The sequence below is a fragment of the Oenanthe melanoleuca genome, chromosome 3 (assembly GCF_029582105.1).
Source record: "Oenanthe melanoleuca isolate GR-GAL-2019-014 chromosome 3, OMel1.0, whole genome shotgun sequence".
Taxonomy (NCBI): domain Eukaryota; kingdom Metazoa; phylum Chordata; class Aves; order Passeriformes; family Muscicapidae; genus Oenanthe; species Oenanthe melanoleuca.
This window is the reverse complement of record NC_079336.1, coordinates 69,345,710-69,371,803: the sequence shown is the minus strand read 5'-3', so window position 1 is coordinate 69,371,803 and position 26,094 is coordinate 69,345,710. Positions and strand designations below refer to the sequence as shown.

Here is a 26,094-nt window from a genome sequence, read left to right as displayed (position 1 = left end):
GAGGGCAGAGCTCTGCTGCCCCAACCGACAACGCAGACTGGGAGAAGAGACGACAGGCACATTATCGACGGTGCTTTAATTCAATGTTTAAATATAACATTCATTAAGTAATTAAAATAATGCCAAGCTGTCTTAAAAAAAGAAAAAAAGAACAAAAACAAAAAACAACAAAACCAAAACCAGCCCAAACACAAAATACCGAAACACAAAACCCAACATGTGTATCAGTTCTGGTTATTGCCCAGGGTTTGATTTGTGCTCTTCATTCATGAAGGCCTTGACTTGAATTTAGCCAGCAACATTTTTTTCTAAATATTAATTTTAATAGCAAGTCTTTTAATTCCCTGTTACATTTTCACATCCATGAAATATTTGAAACCAATCACATTCCTTGTTATAAGACTAGAAAAATGTATTTAGGTAGCCATTGCTGTGCACGTCTCTTAAAATATTTATTAAAAAAAGAGACAATGTTTAATTTGTTTTAAAAAACAAATCATGGTGAGGATGTATGTACACCTCCAAGCCCCTCAGCAGCAATTCCGAAGTGGTAATGGAGAGCTGTCCAGCTGAAGAAACACTTCTGTGCCTCTCACGCTTGTAGGCTGGCAGGGCAAGAGGGGAACCTCATCTGTTCCTATCCCTGCTCCAGCAGGGCTGTGGTCCATGTTCTCAGCAGGAGCTTACAGCCACTCACAGCATCAGGAACCAGTTAGAGTCGTGCAGCCACAGGTTTCTGTACAGGTATCCGAGCATCTAACAAAAAGACCCACACTAAATACTTCTGATCAACATGCTGAAAACACCACACCAATAAACTGCTCCTTACTTTACTGCGCTCAGCCACTGGGTTGCACAGTATGGGAAATAAAGGAGGGAGATTCAAAGCTGCAGCTAATGGCATCAGAAAAGAAACATTGTAAAAAATATTACTAAGGTTTGTATGCAGTTAAATCCATGGAACTACTAGGGGAAAAGTACTACATCTAACATATGTGCATTGTTCAAAGTAAAACTCTCTTCAAATTAATTAGAGAACACTTACCAAACATGTCCAGGATTTTGCTCACAGCCTCTTGATTTACACTGTAAGTTAATCCACTGGGCCTACAATTACAAAAAAATAAAAAAAAGTTTACTCAACAAATATTTCTTATTCCAGTCACTTCTACACAAATAATCTGTCTTAAACTGTTTTCATAATTATGTAATTTGTTTTATCCTACAAGCATACATACCAAATTTAAGGACATGTCAGACTTCTACTGAAGAACAGTCATGGTTTCTTTATCTTCTCTCTTATTGACAGTCCCCAGATTCTGTTGTGCTTAATTTATTCCCTTTACTTGAAAGAGGAATTTAGCTATAGACATCTATCTTAACCTATTCATTTCATGACCAGAGGCATAAGGAAATAGCTCAGGTCATCATCAGCTGCCCACTATTTTCTGTCAAACACTCAAGACACTGCAGGCACTTGTTGTATTGGGGACTTCCATGATCATACCTTTAAACACAGTAAGAAGCACCACAACACAAATTCATTTGATAAGAGAATAATGCATAATACAGCAACAGATTGGTTTTAATCTTAGGTCTATAAACCATGAATTGTGTAAAAAGACTCAAATGATTAAGCTTTCAGTTAAATTGCTTTGAGATGAGTTCAGTACTGAAGTTCCCCAAAACTACAAGTATTCCTGATTATTGCTTACATTGCCTGACAAGGTTTACTGTAGCACACAGAATTACAAACAAGCAGTGCTGTTCTTTTCTTATCAGAGCCTTGGGAGGAAAGTTGAAAACCAAAAGGTAAAGGGAATTAGAAGCAGCCTATAGAAGAGTTAATGATTTTTTTTTGTTAGGTCCCACAGGAGTCTTTCCATTATGAGGGCATGCCATTCCACTTCCACATCATGTACAGGAAGGAACTACTGGATCTCCTCCAAAAGAAGTAAATCCAGTCAACCTCTGGTGTTCAGGCAGTTGGGGTTCTGCTGTTCTACTAGGAGGTCAGACATTAAGAATTGCCACTAAGATTTCTATACACCAGAAATTGTAACATTACGTACATTTTCTTCTTCTTCACTGCACCCAGTTGCACAAGAGCTGATAAGGCATTTTTCTGCATGTCAGAAGACAGCGCTTCATAACATTGTGTACTCCCTATGGAGAAGGCAGAAATACAATTAGAATTTTTATAATTTTCAATTAACAGGCTACTCTTGTAAAATCATAATAGCTGTACACACCCTTCTCGAGAAGTTGAAAAACAAAGTTGCGGACTGCGGGTATAAACTGCTTCTCAGTAAATGCTTCTTTCATTTCCTTTGAGAGGTATCTGAAAATTAACTAACATTTTCAAGAAAATGAGCATTCCCTTCTTTTGGATTGTCAGCTTGTAATGAATTATAAACAGATGTGTCCTTGTAAGCAATACTATTCCACTTTGAAAAGTATAGGAGAGGAACTCAAAGGGTACCATTGCATAGGGCATCTGACAGTTTTATTGCTGTTTTACAAGGAAGAGAATCCCAATATTAAAATAACACTCAGTATTTCTATAATAGCTACCTCAGACATTAACTTTATATTCTTGTTGTTACAACCAAAAAGAGTTTAATTTTTTAAAACAATACCTGTTCTAAAGATGAGAAAAAATGGGCACATAGGTACAGTTCCACCCACCTCATGTATCAGATCACTAACTAGATTGCACTATGTTAAATATCTACATCTCACCAATTTTATACTGACTTACCTGAGATTTTAGCCTTCTGGGTTTGTATGCATTGCTTACTACAGGAATGTAAGTGTTTAACCTTATTAAAACCTTGGAAAAACCAGAATAATTTAAAAATATATGGATGGAATTAATGACTCCCATGAAAGCTATCAGATAGGAGATGTAAACTCATTTCCACACCTGGCAGGACAGCCTACATAAAACAAATTAAGCAAGAGCTCCTCATAAAAATGAACAATGAAGCTGGTAGCAGCACACTCCCTATGAATCTTCTAAACCCACAATGAGCTATCACCTTACACAGCAGTTACTGCTTTAGAAAATTGGACAAGGCTGAGCCAAAAGTTAAAACTGGGATTCTTGGGGGAAAGTGGTGTTTAAGATTTATTACTGCTATTTCTTAACTTTTGCATTTCTCAGCCTCACAGCTCCTAATTTCCCTATAAAACACAGGAAAAAAAAGAAACCATTTTCTGAAGGACAACTTACCTGATAACCTTCCACAAAAGGTCTGAACATAGCTGACAAGAAAGACACTGTACCACTTCCTTTGTCAGTAGGGTAAATCTCCTGTTGACTCGTTTGAATGGCATCACATTTTGTGAGTAGAAAACATCCTTCCTCAAAATCCTGGGTGAGAAACACATAACTAAAATTCTAACACTTACAGAAGCGCAGCTACCATGTCCCACAAAATCAACAACAAAACCACAACAGGGCACCATTTTAATTTCTGAAATCAGTGCTAAAGAGACTTGAACCAAAACTTTCTTGTCTCCCAAAAACACCCTTTACAAAAAGGCGGTGGGAACATGTTCTTAAGCACGGCAGTTCCTCAGTGCACAACAGGCCTTGGCACAAAGAAAGTGGCCGTGGCAACAGACAGCCTGAGCTCCCTCAGGATTTTGTCAAAACAGAGTCAAGTTGTCCAGTTTAGGGCTTTTTCCTGTGGGTATTTATCTTTTTTTAAACTAGGGTTTACCTTTATTTCATGTCCACTGTTTGCAATAAATGATAACACAGATCACTGACCTGCCCTCTATCAAACAGAAAACAAAATGGCCAAAAAGTTACGAAGTATGGAAATGTCAAGGACTAAACCATTTTACTGCCAATATGGGCAAAAGGGGGACAGATAACACAAAGGGTTGGGGCAAGGACATGACAGACACATGAATGAATAAAGGCTGAGTGGGTGGGTAAAAGATCCCTAAGCATCAAAGCAACTCTTTCATCTGACTCTAGCAAAGTCAGTCATAGCCAACCATCTTCCTGCTCCCTGCTACTTTCTGCTGTTCCAAAAAGCTGCAAGAGGCAACAATTGCAAACAAATAGAACTTAACAATACAAATCAGCCTTTCAAAAAGGCCGAATTCTCTTGTGAAAACTATACTTATCTCTTTTTTAATGCAGGAAAGATCACCATCATATATTTGTCCTTAGCATTGATAAAAATCGTATGTGATCACTATAAAATCCAAACAAAAACTACTCATATCAATTTATATTGGGTGTGAGGCTGAACCAGCTTTTTTTTACTGATAAACTAGTTTTTACCTGCATTTCAAGCAGGCTGGACCAGAGCCAGCTCTGACCCAGCAGTCTTGTGTACAAACTGACAGAGCCAGTCCTGCAGAAAGCCTGCAGTTTTCCCAGCTTGCCTGTATCCAGCTGCTAGGGGTGCACACAGGCACACAGAGCCCTGGAATAAGGCAGTGTGCAGGAACAATATTGTCTTTGTCTGATAGATGGCTGCATGGGGCAGGAGGTAAAATTAGGGGAAAAGTCTTTTCAAGCAAAAAAGGATGCAAGTAAAGCTTCCATATGACTCTAAGAGGGAAATTATTATGCCATTAGGAAAGCTCTCACATCAAAAACCTTCACAGGCTGCACCCCTGACAGCATTCACACTTCACTGAAAAGACTGTCTCAACACGTATTTTCAGATCTGTGCTGAAAGACTGGTAGCTTTATGCAAAAAAGCCAAACTTGTGCTACACTTCATTTTAATAGTTCAGAATTGGGCAATTTTGTGATTTTTGTTTTTTTTTACTGGAATGCGGGAAAAAATTGCATTAGCAACTTTGTGGATCCAGACAGTATTTTGCAACCAACATAATGACCCCCTTTTAAATTCTCCCTCCCACTTACAGATCCAAGGTGATATCCCTGCAGGTGTTTTTCAAAAAGTTCTCACTTGTTTGGCAGATCAGATGCTATTTTAGTTGGTTGCATTACTATCAGTATTTTTGTATAAAGGATGTTTTACCTTCAATGAAATGCCAGGAAAAAAGATGAACTCATCAGAAAAAACATCCCTCAAGAAGCTGAAGCAGCTATAGACTTCCTCTGAAAAAAATATTGTAAGTGCAAGTGAAGAGCCACTTATTTTTTATTTAAGAGAATACCTACTTCAAATAAAATATGGACTTGACATTTAAAGCATACATGCAATGGTAGAAACCATAACAGAACAGCAAGTACTCAAAGCACTGTTTGAATTCAACTGTTTGATTCAACTGTTAAGGAAAGAGTGGGGGCTTGTAGCTTCTCAGAACATGCATTAAATGCCACAATCAAATCCTACAAAAGGATCAAAAGGTAAACAAACAAAAAAAGGCAAGCAAAATATCCCCATGCCCTCCCCACACATGCAGCTTATCCCAAGTATAACAGTCTCGGAGAGCTCCCGCTAGCAGTCACAGGAACCTCGTGCTCCTCTGGCAGCTGATGGCACAAGGAGCAAACCAGCAGCTTCTGAGAGCCCCAGTGTACCTTTCCTGAAGCTGGGTGCCATCTGCAAGGCGACTGCCACCAGGGCCGGGCGCACGAAGACGTTCAGCAGCTGGTTCCTGTAGGTGGCACACATCAGCACGGCCAGCGCGTGCCTGAAGACCAGCTCCCCTACGGCTCCATCCTCCACTCCCTTGGCGTTCAGGACCACGTGGCCATCGACCAGGCTAGCGATGTTGGAATGCAGGGTCAGGCCAGACAGCACTGCTTTTTTGGCACACAGGTTATCTAGGAGGAAAAGGCAACACTCAGGAAGTTGAAAAAGGGAGCATAACTCTGTTGAAACAGCCTAAAATGCACCAGTATTTCAGACACTACAGCAAACATTCAGTTAGAGAGATGTTCCAATATAATCCATACCAGGAACTGGCAAACTAGGCATAGTATGACACTGAGAGAACAAATTTCAGACATTCCTATAATTAAAACACTTCTAATTCTTCCACCTATTAACAATTACAAATTGAAATGGTTCCTTTGTCACTGGAACAAGTATTCTGAGCCTCCAAATATAAAAAGGATAGATCTGTTTGATGGATACATTCATTAGTAAGGAAATGGAGACTATATTTCTGCTTAAGCATTTCCAACACTACAAGTTTTGAATCAGAGGTTACGGTCTTTTTATAAACTTTTTCATCAACTCTCATACACAAGCAAGGCCTCATCCCAAATTAAAATTTATAAAAATTCTTAACATAAATATTGTTACATAACATACTTACTGAATGAGAAACATTCCCTCCATCAAATTGGAATAAATTTGACAAGCAAGCAATAAAAACATCACATTGAATGCTAAAATACACTGTACATGTTCACGTCACCACAGGCATTTCAAATCAATATAGCCTCTGACAGAAAAAAAACCATCCTATTCCTTTTCTTTAGTACAGATTTCATGTAGAGACTCCTTGCATCTTATTTACTCCTTCAACCTACTTTGTTTTGGTTTTGCTAAAGCTCCCAAGTTTCCCAATGCAATAGAAAGCAGAAGTCTGTGCAAGTAATTTTACAGTTCCTGTTTCGAATATAAAACTTTGCAAATGTCCTGCCTGTAACAACCAACCAGCCTGACAAAGGCAGAAATAACCAGCTATTTGGAGACCAAAGAATGGAGAGGGTACATGTACTTGCTGGCATCAGCAAATTGGCTTTTAAAATGTATTTTTTCTTTCAAATTGACAATCCAAACCAAAACAACAAACCCAGCTTCTATGGAACTGATGCGTTGAGCACAGCTAGCACACTCCAACAAAATCCATTCAGCTGCTGTCATCCCTCCATTTCATTACCATGTCTATTTGCTATTTCCTGACTACATCACAACTCTACTAAAGCAAATGCTTACTTACTGTTGCTAAGAAAATAAACAAAAATAAATAAGCAAACCTGAACGTGGCATGTACTGTGTAGTAAGATTCTAAATGTTGTTTAAGTACTGCCCTGAAATTCTTGCTTTTACCAGTCTGGCAGAAGCAGACCTTGCCTGAATTCCCTGTAGTGCTGATCCCTGAAAGAAATGTGTTTTTTTCCAGAGGTGACAGAGTTCGTTTATGCCAGTAGCCTGCTCCTATTTCTTTATTGCAGTAGTGAGAGGGATCCTTGATTATACAAAGGACTACAAAAGCCAAGATCCTTGGCTTAAGTCTACCTACAGCAGAAAGCTAAATGTACTTGCATTACACAATGCTGTTCTTTGCTAGCCTTACCACTTACATCCTGAGGCTCTAAAATTGCCTGTGTCACTCTGGCTCTCAGAGAGAAGCTTCAAACAAAGTTTGAAAGCACAATCGACCTTTCAGCAGCCAATATATACATTATACACATATATATAGATACATTTGTATATAAAAAGGGGTATGTGTCTAAGTATATTAATAAAACCACCGAAGAAGCCTTCCCTTCAAAAGTCATCATCGTTTATAAAGTGAAATTTAAAAATAAAAAGACAACTGAGAGCTTTGATTTCCTCCACCCATTTGTTTCTGCTAGTTCTTTGCATCAGTAACAACTTATACTGCAGTCAGCACCAAGCAGGAAATGTAGCATTACATGGAGTTAACTGGTGCACATCAGATTGTGTATTATCATTTATTGCAAACAGTGAACATGAGATAAAGGCAAACCGTTAGCTTAAAAAAGGTAAATTTTAAAAGCCCACAGGAAAAAGCCTGTGACTTACACAGAGTTCAAAAAGACAGATGCTACACGAATCTCAATACTCTTAATAAGCTATCTTAAAATTTTCCTCTCCTGCCACACTTCACAATACAACAGCTGTTCTGTTTCCATCTGTTTTTCAAAGTATTATCTTCAAGAGGTAAAGTCAACACCTGTCAGGTTTCAACATGATTTTTAGCATATCCTAAAATCCATTTATAACTCCAAGAATTCTGTAAAGCTGTTGTCATATATTGCTTCCATAGAAATATAATTTATCTTTCATAAGCAACAAGAGGAACAGAAATAACACTTTCTCTGCATACCAGGCCATTCAATGAATCCTCCAAAAGTCTGTGTTAAGCCTTTAAGCCACAGAGTCTTTTCTATTAGAAGTTCAAATTCCATGGCTGGCAAATTCTGGAGCAGGACAGCAGCAACTAGCACCCACGGGCTCAAAACCATGTTTTCTATTTGCAGGAGCTCCATTTTATAAGCTACGTCACTGACAAATTCTTGGATATCCTCAGATGGCTTCTGAGGAAGATGTCTGAAAAAAAAAAAGCAATTTAAGGTAAAGAGCTCAAAAAGTCAAATATAAATCACCCCCCTCTTTATCTCTTCCATACTGTTCCCAGATCCATAACTTTACAGCAGGGTGATTTACCTCTGCAGGGAGATTCTATGTGCTATGTAAAACAAAAGCACAGAGCAAAGCATCAGTAGCTGCATGATAGTACCTGAAGCACAGACCTCTGTACAGATACTGTACATTTGCTGTCTTCAAACAAAATTCAAAAGCATTATGTTTTCCAGAAAAAACTGCAAAAGCAACACAATCCAGTCACAGCCACAGCTCTCTGACACACGATCACTTACCAGCTTGCAGTACTAAAGCAGGAAGTGAGAGAAAGGTGAACCTTTTAAGTGGCAAAAGCACCACATTCTCAGGAAACAGAGCTTGCCTGGTTCATACATCACCATTAAATTTTAAAGTGGCCTCTTCTCAACACATGGCAAAGCCACAAGTATAACAATTCATTTCAGGAACACCCAGTCAAAAGCACAAAATAAGTCTCTGCTCAAACCAGTCTGTTCAGCAGTCTGAACAGTCACATGGAGGGAGGTTAGAGAAGAAAACAAAGTACAAGAGAACATCTTAGTTCACACAGGTGTAGACTAAACAAATGTTTTTCCTGGGCATACACCATGGAAAGATGTGGTACCTGGGAACCAAATTGTATGGGCAGCGATTGATCCTCCCAGATGCCAAGGTTCTAAGGGATACTGGCTGGCCAACGTAGATATGTATGGTACCAAAATTGTCACTGAGGATTCTCCTGGCTTTTAACAACCCCTATGAAAACAGAAGGGGAAAACTTAAATTCTGGTGCTACAGGGTGTGTATACATCCACTTATGTTCTGTTCTTAGGGAATTTACATACAGATGTAGATTCTTTGGGCTTTGGGACTCCTAGGAGTTCATATGCATAGAGAGATTCTTCTAATATCCTCTCATAGCTGATGCTGATGGGAACAAGGTATGTGTCAAAGACTTCACGTTTGAAAAAGGGCTCCATCACAATGCTGAGAAGACCTGCCAATTGGGAAAAAAACCCCATTAATCACCCGACTCTTTCAAAGAGGTAGAAGCAACTGCAACTTAACTTTGAAAAGGATATCTTTGCATTTTAAAAACTGCTAATAGGTGTGCACTGTGCCTGTTCTCACTTCAAGCAAGCAGAAGCAAAAGACATTGCCCAAGCCTTAAAACAGTGGGTAAATGAAAGCAACACTCTTGGACAGCTATTTGTGCTCTTTCCAGCAGCACTGCTCTGTGCTTAAACAGCACCTTCCTTTCAAAGGTTCCCCATTAGTTTTACAGTTAGAACTACAATATTTCCTGCTGGCCAGGTGATGCCTATTGTCTAGGAAGAAAAGGGTGAAGTCACTGAATTTAGCACACAATGGGGCAAAGGGAGCAAAAGCAGTAGAATACAAGTGAAATGTATTGCTGTTCTTTGAATGGCCTTGGAACCTAGCCATGGTGTTTTCCATACTCAGAGACTTCCCCAATTTCCCTCTACTTCAACATCCTTTTCTATCCAAAGAACTTACAAAGCACAATAGCCACTAATGAAAACATTAATAATATTAAAAGTTCCAAATCTTAAGTAAACATACCAAATTTTGGAGTTAGAGTCTTGGCAGTGCGGCTTCTAGTCCCCTCAAGGAAAAATTCAATTGGGGCATAGCCACTCTTCAAAAGTAAACAAACAAACAAAAAGCTAGTCAGAAAATAACATTTCTTCTTTATTGTCCACAAATAGTTTTAAGTACTTCAAATGTAAGTAAGTTGGTTGTTTCTAATGAAAGACAAACATATCTAACTTCATCTATCAGCCTGTATTCATCCATTGTATTTGCCGCACCAAACAGTTTGATTAATGAAAATATTCTGTCATGAGATATGGGCACACAATCCAAAGCAACTGATGAGCAGTAATTTATCACTTACTGAACTGTTTAATAATAATAGAGTGCACACATGGTCTTCACCTACAGCAAATCTGAGGTAAAAAGCACTTAATCAGATCACCATGAAGACTTTCAATCACACAGCCATGACATCCTGCATATCTCACAGGAATTGTTCCAACAGAGAATTTCTTAAGAATACATTTTGAGAATTCAGCAAGCTATTTACCCTTAACATTGTTTTTACATATTCAGCAAACACTGCCCAGTAGAGTCTATTCCCACCAAAGGAACGTCGCATGAAAAAGGCACCTGCCCTTCGTAGCAGCTCACCAACTATTTTCATTCCTAGGAAATCTGAAAAACAATCAGAGAAAAAACAAAACCCCACACACACAGAATTTAGTGATTAATACCAGCCATCAGAATCAACCACAAAATTTCTAGCACGCAGACTACCAGAATACAGAAGATCTCTTTTAAGGATTCCTTTGTTGCCAACATATTTATTTGCTTTCAAATTGTCTAGCAAGACTTTTATAGACAAGAATGGCATATTATAATATGCTTTCCATTTTTTTAAGCTGCATTCACTTAGAGCTATTTATTTTCATAATTTAGATGGTCAAAGTTCAGCCATAATAATGATTAAGCTTCTGAAGTACATTGTCTCATGCATCTTTAGAAAAATGCAGTTCCATCCTATCCCAGAAGACACAGAAATTAGGCAGCCAATTAAACTATATTAGACCATCTATGATCCTGACTCATCATTTTGGGGGATGTACACCAAACCAGCTAAAATTATTTTATAGTTTTTCAGTTTTAAGCAATGATAATCAATGCTTAGCTTGTCAAAAGCAGGAAAAAACACTTAATGTTAACAAAATTCTTATGGAAGCATTTAAAACAAGTCCACACATCAGCTGGCAATGTGCCACTCCAACCTCCCTGCCACCTCAATCCATGAAACACTGCAGAACAGATATTCACTCAGTCACATAAATTCACATTTCTAGTTGCGACACTGACAATGACTGCCCTGAAGATGTCACAGGTGTAAGAAACATCATCCCAGCACCAGCTAGATTGCTGCTAATGTACTGTATGAGCATGTACTAGAGAGTTACTGGCAACTGTTTACCTTGCTTTAGCTAATCCCCCACAGAGCTATCTGTATTCTTGAAGCTAAGAGCTAACTTACAAAGCAAAGGCACCTACTCTCCTGTATCAGGAGAGTCTCTCCACTCAGCACAGGTGCTGCTTTGAGAGTGAGTTTGTAAACCACATCTTTTGAACTTATAACATGATATGCAGTTATGAAATACAGTTATGAAATACAGCATCAAGCTACAAGCCCCTAATTCTTTAGAACTTTGACCCCAAAGCACCCAAAGCATTCAAAAAATGTTAATCATTAAAAAAATCCTTGTAAGCTACATTAATAGTATCTTAAGATACTATTTTGAGGTCCAAAACTCTCACCAATATCTATAACAACATATGAGCAGATTCTGAACAATACAAAACAAGCAAACTGCAACACCTTGATCAAGGCAGCTGTGAAACACTGACTTGTGAATCTAACCTGCATCACCCAGATATAGCAAACTCAAAGACCAGGGAAATCCCATCTTCCATAGCAAGCATGTTCTCACAGTTTCTATCAGTCTTCCTAACTTCTTGACTGAAAAGCAGACTAGAGTAAAGCAGCAGGTTCCAAGATCTCTGCTAGCTTATCTGTGCATATTCCAGTGCTGCACTGACCTGAGCTGGTTTTCTGCCTGCTTAGAAGACCTGTTTGATACCTACAACTTCCAAGATCAGGTTTCTAAGTTCAGTGCTGACAGCATCCAGATTATCAAAAAGCACATTAACTTGGAAGACATTTACTGTTCAGGCCCTCAAGAATTGTTTTCCAGAAATATACTGGCTTCATCTGCTTTACAACTAAGTATGCCCAAAATCCTGGCCTCTGATATGGCGTATCACTTCCCTGCCAGGTCTATTCTCAGTATGTTACAATGTTCTGCCAATACTTCAAAAGAATCAGTCGCATCAGAAACAAGCATGAGGTATCTGCTACTTCATATTTGGCTGCTGTGACTGCACTTCAAACTGTACGAAATTTCACAAAAAGTTCTGCACCCACAGCAGCACCTGGGCAAGTTTTTTCCTCTTACCAGCCTATGAAAGCAAATAGAAGTATTCTTCACAACCCTTATCTTTGCCCCAGCCTCAGGTCTACAGATGGGGTACTTCTGGGCAAACTTACTATGAAAAAAATTCCCCTTTGACAGGACTCAGCACCAACAAGCAGCTTTCAGACATTGTAAGCACCTCACCCAAGTAGGATTTAACAAGATATATTTGGAGCAGAAGTTAAGCACAACTACTTATAGTTGCAGCTGCCAGAGAATGTTACCAATTCTCTGAATCCTGAAAGCATTGTTAAAAACATACTTGCCTATTCCTGCAGCAATGACAGGCAAGGCCAAGTCATACGTGTATAGCAAATAAGACAGCATCAAAAAGTCAACGTAGCTTCGGTGGCTGGGCAGCAGCACCACGGGATGCTCCTGAATGGCATGCTGCAACTGGAAAAGAACAGTGCAAACAATCATGTCCCAATATTTACTGACTGTTGAAATTTGCAAATACAGACCTGCACAGGGCTTAAGGCAAACAAAACCCCATTTGCTTGAGGGTTGTTTCTCTGTCCACACAATCGATACCCCTTTCAGCACAGAACCCATAGGCAATTTGGAGCAGTTGTTTCCAGAGTAGCAGCCTGAGGCTCACAGGCATCACAGGACTCAAAAACTAGGGGCATCCCATCATGGGATAGTCTAATTCCAATCCCTTTTGATGGGGATGGGAAACCGAATAGAGGCTGCCAGGACTGACAATGCTGACTTCCAGGGAATGCACTGCACCCTCTAGAACAGCAACATCCTAAAATGAAAGTTCCTAGAAACTGAGGCAAACTTAAAGCATCTCCTATCTCAGAGGTGCACAGTATTTCACCACTCTCAGTTGTATGAGGGTTTTGCTGAACAGCCAGTCCACTCAGCCATGTAATATTATATTGTGATCCCAAATTCAGCTAAATGCATTAGTATTTTATAATATCAGATAGAAAACACTTTCTCAGTGGCTGATCTAACAGAATCACAGGCACATGGTATTCCTTACCATAGGAAGCATTTGAAAAATATACAAAAAATCCTGATAGCTGTTTGCATCTAAAATACTTACATATCATCTGTCTTTTCTCCCACATTTATTAAGAAATGCATTAATAAACAAAAGTGAGTGTAGGGTTTTTTTTTTTCCCAGAGGGTATTTTTCACATTTGTTATTTGATGATTACAGCTCTTGTCCAAGTGACAGGTCTGAAAAATATTTTAACTTTTTCCTCCCACCAGTACTCACTCTTTGCATTCCTTCTTCATTCACACAAACTCTCTGGAAAAGCTGTTTAAATATTTTGCTCAGAGTGAAGGCAAAAAATCTGACAGCTCCTAGTTGCATACGGTGGCCCATCTCATCCAGGATTTCCGTAGCTTCTTCTTGAATAATATCAGGTGATTCTCCCATTTCTTTTGCTAACTAAGGAGAAACAAAAGAGCAGTGACAACTTGTTGCCTTTTCCTTGCCCATGCACACCATTCTAATGGCAGCTACTATGCTACTATGGGAGAACTACTGCAATATTCCTCAAGATTTTGTTTCATGTGATAGGCATGGATCTAATCATACAGAATTTCTTTGGTGCCAGCCAACACAAGCTGGCAAGTTAAGCCAAGTTAAAGCTGCTCAAAAACCAAAATTATCTGAGATGTCAATAGTGAGGGGGAAGGTGTACTACAATCCTCCCCCCAGACACATCATATGAATGTTTTAACTTGTAGAATATTCAGAAGAGATTTAAATTCAAAGAATATTTCCTATATTATCAGTCTGAAGAAGGCTCCGTATATTTTTATTACAACAGTAAAATGAAGCCTATGTTTACAGAGATGGTCAAAATGTAAATATTTTAAGTGCATTTTGGTTTGAGTTTCCAAAGAACCTCAGCTCTATCACACCTCCATTTCTTTGTAATGTATTCCTTTGGCAATGGAAAGCTGAACTGCATACAAAGCACACAAGTCTCTACCAACTGTGCATATCAATGATTTTCCTCTGTTGCCATGCACATTCCCTTTTGAAGTTCCTTGAAATAGACTTAAATAATGGTCATCCTTCCAATGTGGTATTTGAATCTTGAAACATTTAAATGAAAAGTTAAGCCTTTTACTGTTATGGAATAAGAAACATGACTTTTAGTCACAGAGGAGGAAAAGAAAGGAAGAAAAAAGCCTTCAAAAAAGCATATTTCCAATTGGAAGCCAGTGCTACTATTTCCTTTTTGTGACATATGAGAAAATCCATCTCCTCCAATCCTCCATATACCTTACTATCATATCTACTAAGTCAATTGTGTTTTCTTAAATGCATTACCTACCATGCTATGTATTTCCACATGTAGTTCAAACCGATTATTTCAGCCACTTAAAGAAGCCAAAAACTGCTTCCACTTAAGCCTGAAAAGATCAGTCTTGCTTAGCAAGCCAAAAAATTCTTCTTGTTATTCAGCAGGAAGAGATTCTGTTCTCATTTACCAGCAAAAGGCTTACCATTAGGTTCACTTGTGTGATTTAAAGGCAAATCCACTATGGAGCTAAGAATTTCCCAAAACCAGAAATCAAAAAACCAGACCAGTCACATATAACAAGCTAAAACAAACAAATGACCTTAACTTCCCACATTGAACTTTAGTAACCTCAACAATTTGGCTCAAGAACAAATTCTAGTAGGCCTGTGTAAAGCTGTGCAAACCCTGCCCAGGCAGGAAGGACCCTAATCACAGACTGCTGGGCACACTGCCCAGGACATTCTCAGTTAGAAACTTCCACTAATCTCTAGTGCAAAGCTGGTAACCAAGCTGCAGTGGCAGGCCTACTAACTCCCTTCAATCACTTGATGCCAGCCCAGAAAATATCCATCAAAAAAGCACTTCAGAAGAAAACATCACACAAATATCTTTCTGTCAAATCCTCTGTAAAGTATTTTTTTTCAGTAAATTTTTTAATGTATCTAGAGTTGAAAGATTTTTTTGGCTTTCATACTACTTAGCAATCCATTAACAGAAACAGAGCTACTTTGTGGTGTAGAGTGACATAATTTACTTCGTCACATTGTAACACATTTTGATGTATCACAGGTAATACTAACCATTAAAAGAAACAAATAGAAAAAATTTACAGTAGCCTGTCCCTCAGGACTAACCAAAACATCTTACCTATTTCTACATGCTTGGAATTATTTTTTATGGATACTGAAATTAATTACCCTGCTAAGTAACACACACACTTATTTCAGGCATTTAAATACAGTGCAAAGTAACAGTCAGTCTAACCATAAAATACTTTATTTGTTTTAAAGTAGTACCAGCCCTATGGTTACATCTTAAACAGTGTTTCTAATTGATAGAATTATCTGTGAAATATAATTCTCATTTTAGTGAAAGTAGCATTTAGGAGTTGTTCATAAATCCATAATGAACCTATAGAATTCCTACAAGACACCCTCAAAGTACAAGAATGTCTAAGAAGGAGAGCTAATGTCTTCTACAATGTTGCTCTGTGGTGAGAACAGTGGAGTAGGAGGGGAAAGAAAAAAAAAAAGAAGTCGGGCAAAATGAATTAATGGCAAAGTGTTGTTAACTAATGGCAAAATCAAAACACTGTTTCATGAACCTGACAGTTTTAGTGGCAACTCCAGTTTTGTTTTGTTTTTTTCCTGCCAAAAGAGAGTTATTTATTTACTGGTCTATCTTCCAAACTACAATTATCATTTTAAGGAGATCAGCAACAATCTCTTTTTCCCTGCTGCCACACAAAGCTTGGCTGTGTTCACTCCATCTCATGCTGGTGCTCCCTGTCCAGACTCACCTGCTTGATAACATACTGAACTTGCTCTGACTGGAGCACAGAACTTTTGATAGCGTTTGGCTTGCAGGGTGAAAGCCCCTTGTAGATCACCGGGGTGTAACACTTCATCGCGTATCTCAAGTCACTGGACAACCGTCTTTCCTCCAAGATATCCTCAAACTCATCTCTTTTCTTTGATGTGAGCTCTTTCTGCTAGGAACATACAAATGAAGAATGAGACACTGTCTTGAGCTGTTTGGTGATCTGCTTGGCTACAGCACCAAAATACCGATATGCAATAGTTCTGCAACATTTGGGGTTTATGTTTAGCTTTCAATAATGTCTGCAGGCTACACTCTGTGACTGCAGGAACTAATACTACCTGCTTGGAAGAGTGATCCAGAAAGAAACTAAAAAGCAAAATAAACAAACAAACAAATATCGCCCCCCAAAAAAAAAAAAAAAAAGCCCCAAAGCCCCCTACCCTAATCTCTTCCAACTGCAAAGATCTCCAAATCACCCTATGCCATGTTACTTAATACCACTCAACAGGAAGAAGCTGAGAGAAGACATGGGTTTTTAAAGCTGCCTCCAGCCTCTCCATGATTAATAGGTATTAACTAAAAGACCTTTGATTCCAACTCTCACAGCTTCATTAAGACAATGCCATGATTGACATTATAAAAACCCAATCATCAACACACAGAAAATAATCCCTGCTACTTAAAAGTTGCATCCGAGGCTTTGGCGACTTGTGGCTTTCACAAAGCTTGAACGCAAGGTACATGAAACGTTACCAGGCAGGAACAAATAAAAAAAGAAAAAACAAACCACCTCACTGTAAGCCACGTGAATGCAGTATGGTGTACACGTAGGTAAAAAGAAAGCACAGCCTCTGAGGAAAAAGCCCCACGACATCAAGAACTAATTGTAGATCCATCCTGCTGCAAAAAATTCAGAGACAAAACTCTTCCCTTTGAGCCAGCAGACCCTTGCGCTGGAGAGAGATGTCTCCTATTATCTCCTGTATCAGTTTGTATGAATGACCCTTCAGTCTTCCCAAGACTGAAATTGTATTTCTCTAAACTTCAAAACACCGACAGCCACCAAATAAGTAAGACAAGTGGACTAAGCCTCTGTGAAACAAAAATATAGAAGTATTAGTTATGACCAAGTATATTTATTAAAAGATACTAAAAATAAAAATGCTTATGTCTTTTTCCACAGTACCACTTGAAGGGTAGCACTGGCAATCTTTTCATTCAATCCGCCTCCTCCTTCTATATATGACCCATGCGGAACCAATCTGATTATGAAGGATAAAACATGTTTCATGGGCTCTTACACTGACCTTTTCTGGTGCTGAATGGAAAGCCTGGCCAGCAAACACACAGGGGAACACCAGCAACAGACAAACAAAATACCCAGCAGTGGCAGGTGGGTTTTCAGCCTTGGGAGAGGGAGTCAGTTTTCACTGCCAGCCAACCAGAGCCACATCAGCAACACTATCAGAGCAGCTGACATTTAGTAGAGAGCAAACCCTTAGCTCCTGTCCATTCATCACCACACGGCAGAATAAATCAAAACAAATCAGGAATATCTCCACTTAAGAATGACAAAAAATCCTTCAAAGTCTCATCAACATCAAAAGTCAGTTTTGTTTTATTGGAGGACACAATTCCTACTATAGTCTTTGACCTTCTCAAGTTCTTTTACCCACACAGGACAGGCAAATTTGGAGAACATCTCTCTATTATAATTGCATTTAGTAGATTGTATAACTTTTCTTTCCACAGCTGCAGTTTAGAGAATTACCTCACAGTAACTGCAGAACAAACTCGCCTGGGATTTTCGAAACAATCCCATACAGGTATTAAACCCAGACCTCTATTAACATAAAATTTTTAGGGGTTTTTGTCCTATGTGATTTAGCATTACAACTTTCCACCTCTCTTCTTTCACAGCTTTCAACTGGTTACTGTTTTGCAAGAGATGAGTAAGCTAAGATCTGTTAAGATGACTGGAAATAGTTTCTATTAGGCCTCTGTTGCTGTTGACACCTTATATCAACTCCCTTGATTAAAAATAAACCAGAAATAAACCCCTTATTTTCTATAATAATAATAATAATAATAATAATAATAATAATAATAATAATAATAATAATAAAAAAGATAGCTCAGAATAGTAGCAGAAAATATTATTCGGCTCTAAGTACCACCTACTCAGATCAGTATGTGACAAGTCATTGCTCAGAAAATCTAAGCAACATTTATGCCAGTTACAAAAGTTCAAATCCTGCAATCTGCAACTACATGAAATCCAGACAAAGAAAGCCAGCCCTCAGCACGGGCTTTATCAGCCACATCAGCATCACTGCACTGCTACAGCTGTTCCAGAGAACAGCTCTGGTGAGCAGAGTTTTGTAAGGACCCATTGAAAAATCACCTGTCTGCCTCTGCTCTTCATCTGATGTTTTCAGACTTGACCTGCAACTGATTTCTCTCCATGGCAATAGTTATTTTCACATCCTGTTCTGAAGGAGCACTGAGGGAGCCAAACCACACACTTTACCAAATACTAAAGATTTGTAACTGTGCTTACAGCCAGGTTGTTGTTCCAACTTCAATTGCCAGCTGGTAGAGAGCACACTTAGAAAACACAACTTTTGGAAACCTGGACATCTGAAAATTCAGTGACATGCACTGTTACTGCAGTAGTGGTGAAGTGTGGAAGCAAAGCAGCAGGAGCCTGGAACTCCTCTGCTTCCATACAACTAGGATATGCAATCTAACAGTGGTGCTGGCGATGCCCTTGGGATACCAGCATGCAGACAAGACACAGAAGTGAAGTTTGGGCATCTCTGCCGGAACAAGGAGCTGTTTCCCTCTCTCCCTACTTCCCTCCTCCAAATGCTTGCAGAGAGGTGAGGTTTAGCACCCCACACTCAAACCAGCCTTGTTTGAGGCTGGCAAAGGAGCTGCAGGGAACAAACAAGGTCAATAAAGTAATTTGCACTATGTGACATGGGAAAACCCTTCTCGGCCACTCCATCCCCACGAGAGCCTCCCTCCCCGAGCTGGGTTCACCACGGCAGGCAGGCCAGGTTGTGCGGGGCTGAGCTGCCCCGCACAGAGACACAGCCTCCGTGAGGAGACACCTCCACCTCCGCTCACCCGCCGGCCTTCGCACAGCCCTGAGGGGAGCCGCGGCGCTCGGATCCGCAGCGCTGCCTGTCGCGACTGACACGACAGAAAGGGAAGGAGCGGCCGAGACAGAGATGGGCGCGCGGGACGCGAACTGCTGAGGGAAAACATCCGGACCCGCCGGGCCGGGGAAAGGCCTCGTCCCTCCCTCCGGGGACACACACCGGGGTAAGGGGTGGAGGGGCAGACTGCGCCAAGCGCCGTCGTTCCCCTTCAGGGAGAGCCGCACCGCCGCGGCGCCGTGAGGTGAGCAGCCCCTTCCCCGCGGCACCGCTCCCGCCGCCGCTGCCGCCTACCGAGTACATGGGCGCCCCTCGCCGCGCCCGCCCGGGAGCCGCCGCCGCCGCTGTCGCCATGGTCCTGCGAGCTCCGCCGCGCCGCCCCGCGCCCCGCTCGCCCGCCCTAGCCCGCCGCGCTGCCCTGCCGCCCGCCGCCGCCTCCCGCGGCGCCCATGGCCCCGCGCCGCCCCGGCCCGGCTGCCTGCTGCGGTGCGGCGAAGGAGGGCGGGGGCACCGCGCCATGGGCGGCGCCATGTCGGCTGCGACGGGAGCCGCCGGGGGTCACACGCCGGCCCGGCCCGCCCGCTCGCCCGCCGCGGCAGCCATGGGGCCGCGGGAGCCGCGCCGCCGGCTGGAGGCGGTGCTCGGCGCCCTCTACGACCTGGGTGGGTGCGCGGGGCCGGGCCGGGCGCTGCGCCGGCACCGCGATCCTCCCTGGGGGCCGGGGAACGGAGGGGAGGGGGGCCGGGCGCGGGCGCTCTGGAGCTGACCCACGGCATGTGCTCGGCACAGGTGAGGAGCCCGGCGGCGCTCGGGGTGCTGCGGGGGATGGCGGAGCGAGAGCAGTGCCGCCGCCAGCGGAGAAAGAAGAGGAGAAGGAGGCGGAGAGACGGGAGCCGGAGCCGCAGCAGGCGGCGGGCGGGCGGCGCGGGGCCCGCGGCTTCTTCGGGGAGCTGCGGGCCGAGCTGAGCGCCGCCGGCGCTGCCCCGCCGGCCCCCGCCCCGCCCGCCGTGGAGGTCGTGGTGTTCCGCGCGAGGAAGAGGAAGGAGCGGCACGGCCCCGCCGCAGCGCCCGCCGGCCCGGCACAGGTAGGGCACGGGTGGGGCACACGGGCCCGAGCCGCCCCTTCCCTTCCCGCCCCTTCCCGCGCCCCCTGCCCTCTCCTGTTTGTCCCGCTGCCTGGAAATCCGGATGCTTTGGCCATCCACGTGCTCAGCTCGATGGCATCTAGTCCTGCTGATTCCCAGTGGGGCTGCTGGAAACAGGGCAGGATCAAGCAGGGGAGGGGGCAGGACTTGAAGACCGGTTTTTCAATTTCAGAAGATCTCCGGATAAGAATCATGTATTTGATTCAGCAAAATAAATTGCTGACAGGCCTGATGTTATGGCAGGAAGTGAAAGAAATGGAAAGCAAAGCCTCTTGGTTACTGCGGTGCCCATGAGTTTTGTCTGCTGCTCTGTAACTGTCAGTATCTGTGGATGTGAGGTGCCAAAACTTGCTCCTCTTCTCTGGTATCTCAGCAGCACTGGCTGTTGACAAGCAGCATCTGTCTTGGAGGATCAGTGTTAGGTGGTCAGTGGGGGAAGGCATAACAGCATTAGATCTCAATCCTCTGGTTTGGTTTGTCACTGCTAAACTGCTTTGCACTGGCTAAACCTGTAGCTGAGTTGCTTCAACAGGGAGGTCTGGATAGCTTTGGCTGGAAGCTGGGCAGAGAGGTTGATTAGTCTCCAGATTTTACATCTTCTCTGGTTGTTCTCCTTGAGTTGTCTTTATGGCCATAAGATAAGAAGCCCATTCTAAAATAAGCTCTGATGGGCCAACATAAGGCTGTGTTGAATTCAGAGACTTACTGATATTGAGGGTTTGATTGCTTGGAATTGCCAACTTCAAGAGACTCAAACAGTTGTTTGAATCCATAAACTAATGTGTTTTTTCCAGCATGTTTTCCTCTAAAATTTTTCTTAAGTTTTTTTATAGCTTTTCTGCCTGAAAATACTGGTATTAGGCTTGTTAGCAAAATGATCTGAAGATAACCACGTTTATTTGTGGTTGAAATCACAATTCTACATAGAAGCCTTTGCAGAGCTGGGAGGAGTTTGGCTGTGGTGGATGCAGAGGGAAGCCCTGGTGTAACCCTTGGGCCTGAACTTGTGACTCACTGTGCCCTGAGGTCCTGGAGAGTGAAAAGGAAATGCATGAAATGTATTTCAGTTCAGCTTTAATGCTTATGTAGTACTCCTGTTTCCTCTGAGTGGATTGTACCCTTGGGAAGGTGAACAGGGTAATGTCTTGAACAGATGGCTGTTTGCCTGCCTGTATCAGCATGCTTGGGAGGAGGCAGAGCTTCCACTCAGGTGGCTCAGCACATCCTCCCTGAAATCAGAAAGCAGACAGTCTAAAATAACCCTGGGATATTTGTAACTGCTCCACAGTGTCCCATGTGGGACACTCCTGTAACAAGTAAGCATGTAACTCTCTCCCTGGGGATTTTGTGAGTTTTCTTTCTAGGATTTAGTCTGTTCCCACTGGAGAGTCCTTTTCCAAACTGAGAACTGTGGATGAAAAATTTCTGTGTAAATCATGGAGTAGAAAAGATGTAGTTTTCACTGAGCTCATTTGGAGCAAGTTCTTCAGCCTGTGCTGAGTGGATTTTGCCATTTCCTGACATTGTACCCTTTGGAGCTGGTTCTCTGGCAGTAGTGATGCTGGATATGGACACCAATATATGTCCATGCAGTTAGGAATCAAGCTTGTGCTGTATGTTGCCCCAGCTGTGAGTACATGCACTATTACCACTGCACTGTTTGGAAAAAAATTCTGTCCTCCATTAGCTGTTGGTACAGGTTTGGAAATGGAGATATGAGTGATGCATAGTTCACATGTGGCAGTTTTACTTACCTAGAAAAATGCCATTGAAATTGTCTCTTTTAATAGGTACAGGTAATAAAGCTAGGAAAAAATACTGCTGGAAACTGGTGCAGTATTCCATACAACTGACTTTACATTTCACTGTTTTTCAAAAAGCTATCACAGTCAGCATTTAAACTGGGGTTATTTGTCATATTAATTTGAAATGTTCTGTTTTGTTTTGTTTTTAGACCCAAATAGTGAATGAAGAGAAAAATGAAGTCAGACAAGAATTTAACTTTGAAAAGGTAAGTCAGTAGGATCAGTCTAATGTCACTAGTGTGGAGTTACATGTATGTGTATATTTGAGAATGCTATGGTGGGACTAATGGGAAAAAAAAGTGTGTTGGCATCTGTTTTTTGGAACAACAAATGGCTTTTTCCATTTGTCTTTTTATTCTTATCTCTTCTTACATGTGCATAACTAACTTTGGCCACCTTAGCTACTAATTTGTTTGCAGATCTCTGCAAGTTTTATGTGCCTAATCTCTGCTCAGGATGTGCTATGATCCAGTGGAATCTCTCACTGAAGATTCTGCATGGACCTCTGTACTGCTAAGAAGAGTAGGAATTTAATTACTGATTTTAAAAAAATTGTGGTTTGATTAGTGGTTTTGCTAAGGTGTTTGTGTGTAGTGTTAACTCTGTGTTTAGTCAAACCACTTCACCATCTGCCCATCCATGTTTTGCAGTGTTTAAGTGCTCATTTTTTACATGGAGGAAATCCATTCCATGTGTTACTCTATGTGAAATTAGGAGAATTGAAAATTGTCCCCCTGACAGTCCTCACCATCCAGAGATGAATTTGACAGTGGTTAACTGCTCTGCAGTATAGCTGTGAAATCAGTTTTATTTTACAGTGCACCAATTTCCAGTATTAGTCAGGATTTCCTCAGGAGTATGATTTTGTTGCACTCTGCCAGGCATTGCTTTACAACAAGTTGGACATTATGAAATGCCTGCAGTTTTCTGTAATGTTCTAGGCTCGCCTGGAAGTGCACAAGTTTGGGATCACCGGCTACAAGAAGCAGGAGCAACGTATTTGGGAACAGGAACGTGCCATCATGCTGGGAGCCAAGGTAATTGTCCTTTGGTTTGTGCTGGAGATCACCCAACTGTGACAGTGCAGAAAAGCAGTAAAGAACATGAGGGGCTTTGGTATTACTCTTAAAACACAAGATCCTCTGCCATGACCCTGCTCCCACTTCATCCTTACTTTTACATCATCTATTCTGTCTTGTCTATTTTCATAGATGATTGGAAAATTATTACAGCTGTGTTATCAGGGAAGTAATATAGATGAAATATGACTGATCAGGCTGAAAACCAACATTTATGAATTTTTAATCAGGCCATTCAAAAATAAGTAGTTGGAGAGAGGGACTTACTTTTTAAAACTTCTTTCTCCCAGTGAGTTAAAGATGGATAAGTGGTTTCTTAGTTCTTCATAACTAGTGTAGAAGAAAATATAATATTTTAGGTGTTTTTTAGGAAGTGGGGTTTTTTCCTAGCTCAGTGTATGTGTAAACCTTGTAGGACTGATAACAGAGCATTATTGTCTCTCTCTACTGTCTTCACCAAGATACAATTTGTGTACAAATCCCTTTGATACAATCCCTTAAGTCCATTCCTCTCACTCAAAAGGAACTATAAGCATTATTAATGTTTTGCCACTACCACGTGAAAAATTTTGTCTGTGCAAGTCTGTGAATCATTTTTGAACCTATTTGAAAATTTAATTAGAGATACCTCTCTTTTTTACAGCCCCCCAAAAAGGCACATGTGAATTACAGGACTTACCAAGAGAAACTGAAAGAGAAAAAAGCAGCGAAGGATGCTGATAAGGAAAAGGTTTGTTTGAATTTTTCTGTATTGAAAGGCAGAATGTAGGAGCCAGCCCAAGAGCCTGACAGATAATGCCTCAGGTGTAGGAGGAGTGCCTGAGTTTGACACCTGCTGCTCCCTGTGGATGGGTTTCCTGGCTCCCACAGGATTATCTCATTGGTAAAAGCTGGTTGTGTGCAGTATGAAGGCACAGAATTAGGATTGTGTTGTGGTCAGTTTCACTGCCTCGCCCTTCCAGGCTGATGGGCTGATGACACAAAATCAGCAGAGGGTTTTTTAATCCTTTCCTCTTAAGACGAAACAAAATGGTCCCCAATTAAAGTTTGTTGCATGTTGTCTAACCACAGAGAGCCGGATCTTCAACTGCTTTTTTATCAGCACAATTCCATCTAGGATCTTACTCATTATTTAAAGCAAGGGTGAGGTTTCTGTTTCATCCATTCTCTAGGACAGCCCATCTGGCTCTAAGCCTACTCTCTGCCTCCCTATGGAGCCTTCTCACGTAGGTGGGAGCAGGCTGGTGGGGCTGGTAATTGCTCTGTCAGCTGGCTTCCTGTCACCCTCTTACCCAGGGACCTACTTCTCCTCTTGTCATGTGGCTCAAAGTGCATCCAGTGCATGACCAGTCACAGCTGAACCCTGTTATTTGACAGCTGCCCTCAGCTGGGTGACAGGACACACCTGCCTGCTAGCAAGTCCATCTTCTGACCCTAGGACCTGTCACATGCCCGAGAAGGAAGCCTCTGCTTCTGCACGTGGCAAGGATGGCATGTTGATCATGAGTGGGCTGTACTTCCTGTAAGGCATTAGGAAGGGCTCTGGGCACTCCTGGCAGTGGCTCCATAATGTGTTGCATCACTTGTTCCTTCAGGTCTCCCAGCTTGCTTTAAGTGCCTGCTGCTCTGTGAAGCAAAGGCTACTTATTGCTTGCTATTTGTGCAGGTGGTTGTTCAACCAACATGCTCTGTTCGTTTTTCATTAAAACATGTGTCTTTAAAAGCAGGAACATAAAGGTGATGCTGTTAAGAAGAAGAAGAAGCAGAAAGAACAGAAGGAGAGGTAAGGTGTTTTTGACATGGCCTCTCCAGTGTATCTCCCTTATGGAATTGCACAGTCTTACTTCAGAAATCATGCACATCACAGTGCAACACAATTCTCCAAGTGCTGAGCTCTCAAAAAATGGTGACACTGCTCTATGACTAGCAGTAACAGAGGCTTCAGTTTCACAGCTTTACTTGGAAGTATGTCAGTTCTGCTCCAACATGTTTTAAGACTGCAGCTGGAAGTCAGAGGGATGAAAAATGCCTATGAGCAGACTCATGAGATACTACTTGCTTAGAGCATTTGCCCTAAGAAATAATTTCTGCAAAGCACAGGCAACATTCTGCAGAGGCTTGAAAGTGAGCTGACATTTCTTAATCCTAGTGCAGCAGGTTCCCTCTGTACTCTATCTTCCTTCTCTATCCAAAAATCTTTGTGTTTCTAAACATTTTAAAAATGTAAGTCATGCAATGTGCTGCAAATTTTGCATGTCTGTGAAGGAAAAACGTTCTGAATCTTTACATGCTGTGGTTTGATACTCCATAGAACCAAACTCTGTATAAATAGGTGACTTTTTCGCCATATTAAGCATTTACATATGTTTCTGCTGTTTCTTTTAATTATTGTTTTTTCTCTCCCTATTTCAGGAAGGCCAAAAGGAAGAAATCAGTGCCTAGCATTTGGCCTGCAGGACAAGTTGGAAAATTCAGAAATGGGACCTTGATTTTGCAAAGCCGTGACATAAAGAAAATTAAATCATCTAAAGTTAGCAAATGAACTTCATGATACAGAGTGAAATGGACAATATGCATAAGAGAATTCACATTGTTACCAACACAGACTTCTTGGGCCTTTTGCCTATCCACCATATCCTAATTTTTTAATCTTATTTGTTATTGCAGGATTTTTCTGTACTACTCTGCCTCTGGATGA

The 26,094-nt window shown here is 41.5% G+C and overlaps 2 protein-coding genes across 3 annotated transcripts; one reads left to right on the top strand and one right to left on the bottom strand.

The window, feature by feature from the left end:
* Positions 1 to 57: 57 nt before the first annotated feature.
* On the bottom strand, positions 58 to 19,945 carry GNPAT (glyceronephosphate O-acyltransferase). 2 transcript variants are annotated; one of them, XM_056487008.1, is made up of 16 exons: positions 19,662 to 19,945; positions 16,181 to 16,372; positions 13,617 to 13,793; positions 12,649 to 12,778; positions 10,411 to 10,538; positions 9,888 to 9,963; positions 9,149 to 9,300; positions 8,929 to 9,059; positions 8,029 to 8,252; positions 5,522 to 5,767; positions 5,016 to 5,095; positions 3,236 to 3,376; positions 2,253 to 2,352; positions 2,073 to 2,166; positions 1,046 to 1,107; positions 58 to 756 (listed from the first exon to the last, which is right to left on the bottom strand). In XM_056487008.1, the coding sequence occupies exons 1-16, from the start codon at positions 19,896 to 19,898 to the stop codon at positions 713 to 715; spliced, it is 2,214 nt and encodes a 737-aa protein (XP_056342983.1). In that variant the 5' UTR covers positions 19,899 to 19,945; the 3' UTR covers positions 58 to 712. The 2 variants fall into 2 exon arrangements, with proteins under 2 accessions (XP_056342983.1, XP_056342984.1); XM_056487009.1 differs by having other exon boundaries at positions 16,181 to 16,369; positions 19,662 to 19,944.
* On the top strand, positions 19,897 to 26,094 carry C3H1orf131 (chromosome 3 C1orf131 homolog). Its single transcript, XM_056486968.1, has 7 exons — positions 19,897 to 20,029; positions 20,157 to 20,452; positions 22,467 to 22,523; positions 23,259 to 23,354; positions 24,040 to 24,126; positions 25,124 to 25,179; positions 26,064 to 26,094. Exons 1-7 carry the CDS (start codon positions 19,897 to 19,899, stop codon positions 26,092 to 26,094), a joined length of 756 nt encoding a protein of 251 aa, XP_056342943.1.

What these genes read in the sequence shown, in the direction of transcription:
- GNPAT (XM_056487008.1), bottom strand. Translation starts at nt 19,898, where the DNA reads ATGGCGCCGCCCATGGCGCGGTGCCCCCGCCCTCCTTCGCCGCACCGC. An exon ending in CCATACAATTTGGTTCCCAG is followed by an intron (nt 8,253 to 8,928) that starts GTACCACATCTT and finishes TTTTTTTTTCAG; the next exon opens with ACATCTTCCTCAGAAGCCAT. An exon ending in AGGATTCATTGAATGGCCTG is followed by an intron (nt 5,768 to 8,028) that starts GTATGCAGAGAA and finishes TTTTCCTCCTAG; the next exon opens with ATAACCTGTGTGCCAAAAAA.
- C3H1orf131 (XM_056486968.1), top strand. Translation starts at nt 19,897, where the DNA reads ATGTCGGCTGCGACGGGAGCCGCCGGGGGTCACACGCCGGCCCGGCCC. An exon ending in CCATCATGCTGGGAGCCAAG is followed by an intron (nt 23,355 to 24,039) that starts GTAATTGTCCTT and finishes TCTTTTTTACAG; the next exon opens with CCCCCCAAAAAGGCACATGT. An exon ending in AGGATGCTGATAAGGAAAAG is followed by an intron (nt 24,127 to 25,123) that starts GTTTGTTTGAAT and finishes CTTTAAAAGCAG; the next exon opens with GAACATAAAGGTGATGCTGT.